We start from the raw sequence: 10,849 nt of genomic DNA, 5'->3' as shown, positions 1-10,849 counted from the left end.
TTACTTTATTACAAGCACAGATTTCAAAGCAAGAATAATGATGAGTACGGATTTTAGAGCAGGGAATAAAGATAAAAGGTTTACGTCTGGTTTGATTTGGAAAATGCTTTCTTTATTACAACTGTTTGTTCTTCAAATAGTGCATTGGCATACAAAAATATTATGCTTGATCTGATAAGATTATGCATTGTTACTTACTGAGCTTTATAGCTCACACCCATTTATTTATGTTCTTACAGATGAATAGAAGATGCTAGGAACAAGGAGCGTGACATGCCTCAGGGTTATGAGAATAATAAAAAAATTAAATGATGATATTGTTTTTAGAAGCTATGTATGGATTTTAGTACCTGAACATAGTTGTTATAGTAATTGAAGTTTTAAAAAGGCTGCGTGTTATTGTATGCTTAACTTGGCAATAGCACGGCCGTGTCATGATCCGAATTCGGGGCGTGACAGGAATTGCCCAAAAAAAATAGAAAACACTAAAAAAAATGATGCAATGAAAAGTTTTTTTTTTAAAGCTGTTATAAATTATGCAATAAAAAAATACAGTGGATTGTAGAAGGGCCTGAGAGTAACCTGAGGGCGTCTTAGATGTGTTCACAACAATAAAAAATCAAAGGAAAAATAACAAGTTAGAACTCCAAGCAACCAAAAGACCAACGACTAACATTGCAAGATGACCAGCAAATGTCGATCAATCTAGGCAACTTGGCTATTAAATTTGCTATTCGTGCTGGCTCATTACATTGTGATTCTTTGCACTCTATCTTTTTCTTTTTTTTTGATAAATCGGATAAATTAAAGCTATCAAGTATAAACACATTCATAAGAATCAGAAAACAAAATATTCAAAAATTGAACCACAAGATTTGTTGTAGAATTCTATAATATAGTCTCACTATGATGAGCCATATAAGTAGCAATTCAATTATACAATATTAGCTTTTTATAGAAGGTACGGCTGAAAACAGATTGGATAAGGATCGAATATTGATATATTCATATTTGTATTTATACTTTTCAACGAATATGGATACATATATGGATATTAAATAGATATGAAAATTAATATCTATATTTGTTCTAAATAGATATGGATTTGAATCAGATGTTAAACATATTCATATTTTTTTATCCAATATGGATATAAATTGGATACCTTTTCGGATATTAATTAAATTTGAGCAAAATTCAAAGATGAAAACTCGCAAGGAAGACATGATCATTAAAAAAATATAATTTTAACAAGTATTTATCAATAATAAAAACTAATGATTTCATAAACGATATACCGCTCAAGATTGTTCGTCACTGAAGTAGACGGAATTTATAGTACCTCCAAGACATCTTAAGACTCTTGCTGGTTTAAAATTGCCGGGTGAAAATTAGGAAGTGGACGGAACGAACGAATAAGAGGTTTGAGCCTTTCAGGCGTATAAGGTGATTCGAAAAATTTTATTCGAATCGGATATTTCATGTCTTAAGATCATCCGATATTTGTTTTTTTTTTTAGTTTAGATTTGGTTAATCACTTAATTGATTTTTGGATTTAACTTAACTTAAATTTATTCTTTTCACTTGTCTTTGTTATACGGATATTTAGATCTGGATCTAAATCCAGAAAAATCAAATGTATCTACATTCAGAAGATTTTTGAACTAACTATTTGGATTCGTATCTGAATTTGATTGGACTTAAAAAAACAGTATCTAAATCCGACCCTAATTAAATACAGAAGCGGATACAATCCAATCCGCTTTCTGCCCTAATAGGAGGGGGTAAAACTTTTGTCTTAAGATTGTGAATACATCTGAGGAGGAAGGCAATTGCAGTCCGTCTTATGACTCGTGTCATCTTCCTCCGAAAAAAGCAAAGGCAATTCCAAATACAACTCGACCTCCAGCAGACGAATCAAACCAAATAGATCGAACATATCCTACAATATATATATATATATTATTAGAGCAGTTTTCAACAGATACACCCCGGACACATATCACACTCACTTTATTCCGAAGACTCCTCACAACCACACAAAGGACCACTGACAAACCGAACCCCTCCGCCCATCCGCCCCCTGACGAGATTCGCTTCGTCTCACACTCTCGACACAGGGACAGCTAGCTTCACGTCAGCCACAGCACAAACCACTCGCTCCGCCATCGCATTCGCATTTCCCCTTACCCTTTTGGCTGATAAGCGTGGACTTGCCGTCACTTCCACGAAGCTAGCTTCTCCACAGTCGTTCATCCCAAGCAAACGACCATTATTACACTTAAAAATTATCATCACTCACAAAGTCGCATACAAGCACACAAGCACACAAGCACACATGAACCAAGAAAGCAGCAGCAGCGAGTAGGATAGCCATAGTTCACCCTCGGATCGAGTCTAGCGGCGGAAGCTTCTCGCCGAGCGTGGCGCCACCCCGTCGTCCTCTTCTGTGAGCTTCACAAGCGTGTAGGTGGCAGCTCCAGCGATGGCCCCTGCAGTGGGCGCCACCAGATATATCCACACCTGCTTGTAGTTCCCAGCGGCCACCGCCGGCCCCAGCGTCCTCACCGGGTTCATCGATCCGCCGCTCGATGGCCTTACCCAAATCAAACACTTGTTAAATTCCACTTTCCTTACCAAAATGAAATAAGTTAAAAGATATTTTTACAGTACTTAATTTAGGAAACAAACACGTAGGTTTCAAATTGATTTTTAGGTTTTTTTTTTCTAAGTACTTACCCGGCGACGAGGATGTTAAGCATAACCGTAGCGCCAACTGCTATTCCGGCCAATTCTCCTACCTAAGTAGACGAGAAGAGACATGGATCGGAGAAAGCGAAATGGAGTTAGAGAGAGTAGAAATGGAAGGAGGATTGGGAGAAGTTGGGGTGAGATTGGATTACCGCTCGAGTATCTGTAGCGACGGCGGTGACGACGAACAAGAGGTTGAAGGTGATGAAAAACTCGAGGAAGAACGCCTGGGCGATGCCAACCGAAGGGACCGTGACGCCGCCGGAGAGGAAAGGATGGAAGATGCCCTTGAGTGCGAAGGAAGCACAGATGGATGCGGAGACTTGGGCAGCTATGTATGCAGGGACTTGGACCCAGGGGAAGTGGCGGAGGCATGCGAAGGCGATGGTGAGGGAGGGGTTGAGGTGGGCGCCGGAGATGTGGCCGGTGGAGAGGATGACAATCATGACCGCGAGCCCGGCGCATGCAGCATTGCCGATGAGAGTCTCGGCTCCGTTGTACTTCTGGTTCACGATGGGGCCTGCAGTCGCACCAAATATCAGAATGAAGGTGCCAACGAACTCTGCTCCAAGCTGCCATTGTCACCAAACGTTCGCCAAGGATTAGTAGACTCCAACAACCGGACGCTTCAATCTCCCTAATTCTTGATATTGGGTTCAAGAAAAAAAGAAGAAGAAGAAGTTTTGAAGGTAGCCATATGGTTTAATTCCTCCGGTCCACCACCCTCTTTCATTCTACAGAACTACAGATTAGATAGCTGTTGAGAATAGAATTGGAGGGGTGCATTAATCACTGGACTATGATACAATTTGATTATAACTTGCCTAATTAATTAACATGCAATTTTGTATAATTTGAAATATATAAAGAAATAGAATAAGTTCTGATCGCTTCTTCCTTTTACTATCTAGACACCAAAGAGATGGTGCTGGAGTTGAGCAGAGACAAGTTGAACCAATGAAGCTAGTGTGACCTTGGAAACATTGCTTTCATCTACGGCAATCAGGCCATGGTCCACAAGGGAATAATTGGAGGGGCCCTACTTTGGCATCTATTGAAAAGGTTGAGTAGGCTTTGTTCCCACTCGAATCATTATACACTTAAATATATAAACGCCGCAGATGCACCCCAGCCGATGGCCTAAAAAGATTTTAGGTCAACTCAATTGGTTTTCTGACAAGCTCCGAGCTCTGTTTCGAAGCATGCAGTCTTTTCCTCTGTCCCATCAAACATGTGTCCAAACTCGAGCTATGTGGCATGTCTCCAACCCATGATAAGATCGTGACATATAATGGCTGCCCTCTTCTCCATGTCTTCCTAGCTAGACTTCAAAGGTTTTTCATATCAGCATTCAGCAGGGAAGGGAGTGGTGCTGGGAATCAGCACTCTTAGGAAATCACAAGAAGTTGACGAGTAGCAAAGATTGCAAAAAAAAAAAAAAATCAATACCATTTACTGGCTGATTGGATATAAATTAATTTAGATTAATAAATGAAACCTCAAGCAAGGTCCAAATTTTGGACGATTACAACTAATTGAAGATGTGCTTGGTAAAGTTATCGTTCTAGACATGCCCGTATGAGAGAAATCCAACCGAACAAAATGCTTGTCAGCTCAGAACAAAGACAATTGCAGACTACTATTCTTCTTCCCACTAAAACATGGCCATACCAGTCCGAGAATCTTAGTACAGCTTTATACCAAAGGAGCAAGGCCAGAGCACCACGCCTAAAAGCGTTCTGTTGGATCCCTCTTCTAGAGAAATCTGACCCTCGTTTCGAATAGCAGCATGCGTCACCAAATTCTAAGTTATAATTTTAACTGATTCCTCTTCCAAACCAACCATACAGTAGAGACCAATCACCTACTGTGAATAGACAAGTTCTTGAATAGATGAAAGGGCAGGGGAAGTTTGGAGTTTAACAAAAAATGACAGCTAAAATGATAAGTTTATAGAAGCTAGCTTCCTTGACCAACAGAAGCAAAAGCAAAGACTTGAAAAATTGCAAGCATCTTTCCAGTTACAATGAGGTGAGGAGGCGACATCATACGCAGGCTTCAAACAAATAAATATCAGAACATTTAGTGAACATCAGGTAGTCAGAGGGAGAAATAAAGAAGGATGGATTAATTAGTTGGGGAACAGCATCGTGCATGGAAGCGGGCGAAAACTGACCCCATTTATTAACTTATCCGCAGCTACACGCATTCGTAGGGGGCGGCCAAGCCCGGCCAATGCCCTCTTCAGCCCTTCCCTTTTTTTTTCCCCCAGTAAAACCTTCACCCTTACTTCATCTCATCCTTGGTCAAAGCCATGACAAGTGACGACCGATTCCTACACGTTTAGCCAGCATCAATCCTTAGATATCAAGGCTTCAGATCTACTTATACGTTTAGAATAATCTAGCCCACACCTTTTCTCAAAAGAAACTCTAGTCCACACTTTAATGACACATAGGAGGGGAAAATGGTATAGATGTTATCTTCATTCAACGACATAACTTGATTTATGTCATTCTAGAGATTCCCGTGGAGAAAGCCAAAATTGATGATGGACATGCACCAAATTTTATGTCATCTATACGGACGCTTTTTAGCTAATGTTTTTTAGGTCGCTGCGCAGTGGAAACAAAGTGCATCCATTGCAATGACGCTTAGCAGTTTTTTTTTTTTTTTTGTTTAGGTGCAAAGCTGAGCAGATGCACAAGAAAGAACAAGACAACTGTTATTGAGGAAGCTTTCTTCAAAAGAAAAAAAAAAGACTGTTATTGAGGAAGCTACAGACACAGTGGGCCAGCAACATAGTGCAGCAAAAATACTTGATTCCTCGTGCTGAAGGATTATTGAGGAATTTCCGTCCTTAAAATGGCTTCAAAGAAAGAGTTCTCCAAGTGGGACGATGGGAGAGTAAAAAATGACAAACGATGGCCCACCCATTTTTGGTTGACTTAGAAGCGCTCGTCCTAATAAAAGTACTCCGAGAAATTGGAGTCTACTGTTCCAGGGACAAGGGCGGCCGAATAAGTCACGCAGTATCATGATCAAAGAAAGAAGAAAGAAAATTTTATGAAAGCCCATATATTAGAGGATATTTGGCTGCAGAATAGATTTTAATAGAGGCATATCTCGCACTATTGGAAGGATGCATCTATGCTTGGGAATAAGAACTCTTGATTATTGGTTGGATGGATAGATGCAGGAGATAAGTGTAGGGGGACTAAGGGACAAGGAATGCGCATTGAGTTTTGCGATAGTTTGAATTTTTTTAATATTTATAAAATAAGTAAGGATAAAATAGGAATTGAAGAGAATAGGGACAAATTTATTCCATGGTAGAAAGCTATTCTATCATTTTAATGGAATAAATTTATACCATGTAGGCGCTCTAATTCGTCCACATGGCATAAGTCCTTATTCCATGATTCTTTTGGTGTTTGGTAAGGATATCCTTCGACGGGAGATCTCCACCTATTCCACAATCAAATACTCCTAAATAGCTCCCCCTTGCTCTGCATAAGCTTTACATTGGTCCCAACGTTTAATAGGCGAGCCAGAGTTACTTACAAAAATAGGACAAACTAGAGCCAGAGACTCAAAGATGTTGCCTTACGTAGATTTTATCTAGTTTTCACAAAATTACAAAAAATTATATTTTTTTTGGTACATCGGCTGCTCAAACTAATTTTGCGTGAGTCCAACCAGCTGAATTCACAGAAAGAAGACTACACGGTGGCGGAGGGACAAAAGAGTGTTGAATCTAGAAAGTCCCCCCAGAATATTGGGTAGCAAATGAGACGATACAATCAGCAGCTCTGTTTGCCTTCCAAAATTCATGCATGATCCGAAAAAACTAATTGAAAGACAAAAAACAATTTTTTTATGCTCGCAGAAGATAAAGTGAACCATACACTACGGAACAGAACATTGGTGCACCACAGAAGTTGGCTACTTAGGACCAACAATTAATAATAAAAAGTAATAATTATAACAAAAATAATAATAGTTATAGCGACTAATACGGAATATTATACTCACTTGAGATCATCCGCTAGAAAGTCAAAAACAAAAATAAACGACTAGGAGAAGTTGGTAAATTAAAACCTTAAATAATTTACGAGTTGGCGATTAAACAAGCCCACAAAGCAAGCGTATATATATAGTACGTTAAGCATATGATCTATTACTGCTAACGTATATAATATATTGTATAAGCTTAGATGCGAGGAAGACCTTGTAATATGTTGATGCACGCGTGCGTACCTTGCGGGTGAGGGACACGTTGGGCTTGGGGAACTCGGTGAAGCACGTGTGAGGGGAGGCCCAGGAGTTCACCGGCAAGCACATGCCGCACCGCGGCATCGAGTTCCTCTCGTAGGACAGCGAGTCGACTCGGACTGACGAGAAGAGTGGCGCCCCCGGCGTGCCAGGCGTCGGCGGAGCCGACACGTTCGGCGTTCCGTTCTCCGTCTCCGGCATCGTCCGAAGCTACAGCAAGTAACTTTTTTTTTTTTTTTTGGTTTTTTTTTTCAGAAAAAAAGGGGGTGTGCTAGGAAGGGGAAATATTACATGATTTGGTGGTTTTTATAAAGGTATGGCTATAAGAATGGTAGAATTATGGCCAGGATTGATAACAATAGAGCTGGAGCCTTTGTCAAGGTTTCATAATAAATAGAGCTAATATATATATTTTTTTGAGATTTTTTTTGGGTTTGATGATGGAAGAGAAGAGGCAAAAATTACATGATCTGAAGGTTTTTTATAAACGTTTCTCTAAGGAATAATGAGAGAGAGGAGAGCCAGTTTAACGAAGCCTAAAACGAGAGTTGCTTGGTTTTATGGCTAACGATTTTGGATGAAGAATATGAGGATTTGTCAAGAAATGAGAGGAAAGATATCCAAGTTTCACAAAGCCACGTTCTTGAAATGGGAGGATTTAGAGGAACAAATGTTTACGGAAAAGGACACTCAAACCTGCATAGATCGAAACAAAGCTCGCATTTGGGTGCCCTTCAATCCTGCAGTAGAAATTAGGAGAGAAAGAGAGAGTGTGTGAGGAACAAATGCAGGGATCGAAGGCTTTGGAGGAGGAAGAGTGTGAATATAAGGAGATGGTAGAAGTGGGAGAGGTCAATGCCTTGCATTCGCTCCCAGCTAAATAACAACGTAGCAACTCTCAAATAATTCACTAGAAAAATGTAGAAGTAAGGAATTTACAACAGTACCCTCGGCTATTATTGAACAATGTCTACGAAGCCCCGTGGTGGCAGTTACCGCATCACCTTCAAATCTCTTATTTCTCTTATTAGAACTAAAATAATATTAAAATTGTCTTAAAGTGGATCTGTATAAAACTCTAGAACGCGTGACCATTAGACTTCCCGTTTACGCGCATGGTTGAACGATAGATCTGTTAATAATTGATGACCGAACAAAAGAAAGGTACCTCTGGAAATTTGAAATGGTTTTTAAACCACCTGAGCTAAAATGGTTCGCATGGGAACGAGTTCGCCGTTTCGATACTGAATTTTGTATCAGTACGGTACCGATAGGCGAAAAGTATCAAGTATCAATACAATATAAAACTGCATTCTAATTCTGTACCATATGCTAAATTAGTATGGTACCAAATAATACGGTAAATTTTGATTTGTGTGTTGGCCATCTGCATTGCATGGTGGATGTTGTTGTTCAAAATTGTCTGACTAATGTAGCAGCATTATGTGGCAACCTTGAGCTGACAGAGATGATACGATAAATAGGACAGAGATGATGTGATATGTCAATCTGTAGTGTAATCCCAAGGATCAATGGATATGCAACAAGAGAGTGCATACAAGTTCTTTTGCAATGCATGTAAAACAAGTAACCCAATTAATATGTCCAAAAAACTAGGATTGAGTCTTTTGTATCTCAATCATTTATCTTCTTGTAGTTTTCACCAAAAATATGAAGCCTAGGAGCTTGCACTTGGGTGGTTACCTCCTGTTGTCATGGTAAAATGACTACTGAATCTACTTTGATTGAGGAAAACAGATATTGGTTGATGACTTGAATCGATGCTACAAATCTAAGTTTCTTGGGCTACATTTAACAAGAGAGACTTGTTAGGACACTTTCCCACCAACTACAACATCCATGCTTGCTAGCTATAGTTTTTATCCACCATTCTCACTACACCAGTTAATGAAATTGCCGACTTTTAGAATGATCTCAAAGAAGTTTCCTTGAGTTCACCTTTGGTTGTTTAACATTTATGTTGCTTGAAAGGAAAAAAAAATTGCACGACCCAAATCAAGATTTTCATTGTTGCTTTACTGAATTCTATAATACTCTGCAATTGGATTATGTTGGTTGGCATTTGAGTACTCATAGTCTACATATAATCAAAAAGTCAAAAAAAAAAACAAACAAACAAACAAAAAAACTCCTCCATTAATTCTTTTGCTTATAAGTGACTTTTTTAAAAAATACATTGAGGATGCTACTACCAAAATTCAAATCAAGACCCTCTCATATGTAGAGAGGGGCTCCACTTAGCTGAGCAGAACGACAAATGAGTGGTTGTGGTAGGGGGAGGGTGTGTGTACCTGTATGTGTATGTTTATGTGATATATACATTAGTGTGCATTAATAAATAAAAAACATTGCACTTCAATAATGGGAAAGTAGGGTGATACTAGGAGTTCTTCGTCTACCCAACAGGTGGAGGCGTGGAGCCCTCTACCTAGTACCTCCAATCTCTGAAATCCTAGTTAGTAAAGATGGGATTTGATAGACCATTTGATACCTAATTAACTGTAATAAATAAGCATAACTATTTTTGATTGAGATGCTAAATAAATTAGTATCTCATTTTAAACATGCAGGCACCTCTAAGATTAAGAGTGAGATTTAAACAACCAACTAAAAAAGTGACAAGTAGAATACTCGGCCAGAGTCTATCCCTCTCATGTAACAATTGGATGGTACTTTTTCATTAGTGGAGACACAAATGAAGTCCATCTCCTCCCCTCTCTCTCTGTCCCATCCTTTGCACGCTCGCATCATGAAATATGCCAATCTCATTTAGACCACCAAACGATTTGTAGCCATGCTTTCTTGAGAGCATCTTTCAGTCCCTTTTCTCCTTGTTTTGGACTAATCATGGCTTTCCAGTCGGTTCCGCTTTGGATGAATGGGACGAACAGCATTCATTCTCTTCAGAAGCCAAAAGAAAAGGGCGTGGATTCGCCCCACCCCCTCCTACTGCAACCAAAGACGTCTCTTCTTATATTATAAACAACTATAAATTTATCAAACGATTCGCTTGTCTACGTGCTGACCATCCGGCCTATCGTAAAACGGAGGATTGTATGTAGGCTTCGGATCTTTTGATGATCTTTGAAGCATAAGCAAAGGCATCATACCCACGAGACCATCAATATATTAATACAAATCAAGCCTCTATTCCTTTTAGACCCCAACAAAGAATAATCCAAAGTGCTCACCACCTACTTCTAGTCTCAAATATTCGTACTCGATTCCCTCTCTCCATTGCATCATTCTGTAAACTAAAGTGCCCATGATTAGACTTAATTAACATATTCAGAGGATGTGGAGAGTCACTTTGTGTAGTTGGTAATTTTTGTTATGATAGTTTCATTGCCCATGATTAGACTTAATTAGCATAGTTTGATGCAATGAATTCATTGTATCATTCTTTAAAATAAAGTGCCCATGATTAGGCTTGATTAACATACTTAGACGACGTGGAGAGTTCATTTTGTATAGTTGATAATTTTTGTTATAAAAGTTTAGGATGTGATTGGAGAGAAAATTTTTTTTTCTTAACCCGCTTAACTTGAATTTCTCAAAAGAAATTTAGAAAAAGATAAAAAAGTTGACCAAAGTAAGGTTTAGGTTTCCTTTCATTTTGTTGATCCACTGATTAAAAACTGAGAAACATACCCTCTATTTATAATAGTTAGGTTTGCCCTTGCACAATTCGGATCGGATTCTTCTCTTAATTCAAATAACACTAACTTTCCAAAAATAGATATAATTAGTAGAAATAAAGAAGAAAACTTAAAATTCTGTAAAAGGTAGATCTCAACTTCTA

General features: G+C 38.9%; 1 protein-coding gene across 1 annotated transcript; it reads right to left on the bottom strand.

The window, feature by feature from the left end:
• Window positions 1-1,938: 1,938 nt before the first annotated feature.
• On the bottom strand, window positions 1,939-7,906 carry LOC103717125 (putative aquaporin NIP5-1). Its single transcript, XM_008805395.6, has 4 exons — window positions 7,012-7,906; window positions 2,904-3,323; window positions 2,740-2,801; window positions 1,939-2,596 (listed from the first exon to the last, which is right to left on the bottom strand). Exons 1-4 carry the CDS (start codon window positions 7,225-7,227, stop codon window positions 2,398-2,400), a joined length of 897 nt encoding a protein of 298 aa, XP_008803617.1. The 5' UTR covers window positions 7,228-7,906; the 3' UTR covers window positions 1,939-2,397.
• Window positions 7,907-10,849: the final 2,943 nt, after the last annotated feature.

The sequence above is a fragment of the Phoenix dactylifera genome, chromosome 3 (genome assembly GCF_051530095.1).
Source record: "Phoenix dactylifera cultivar Ajwa chromosome 3, Ajwa_hap1_PhDact_Kaust_v1.1, whole genome shotgun sequence".
In the NCBI taxonomy this organism is placed as follows: Eukaryota; Viridiplantae; Streptophyta; class Magnoliopsida; order Arecales; family Arecaceae; genus Phoenix; species Phoenix dactylifera.
Note: the sequence above shows the minus strand (reverse complement) of the source record. Positions and strands in the feature narration are given on the sequence as shown.

What these genes read in the sequence shown, in the direction of transcription:
- LOC103717125 (XM_008805395.6), bottom strand. Translation starts at nt 7,227, where the DNA reads ATGCCGGAGACGGAGAACGGAACGCCGAACGTGTCGGCTCCGCCGACG. An exon ending in ACGTGTCCCTCACCCGCAAG is followed by an intron (nt 3,324 to 7,011) that starts GTACGCACGCGT and finishes TGACAATGGCAG; the next exon opens with CTTGGAGCAGAGTTCGTTGG. An exon ending in TCGCTACAGATACTCGAGCG is followed by an intron (nt 2,802 to 2,903) that starts GTAATCCAATCT and finishes TCGTCTACTTAG; the next exon opens with GTAGGAGAATTGGCCGGAAT.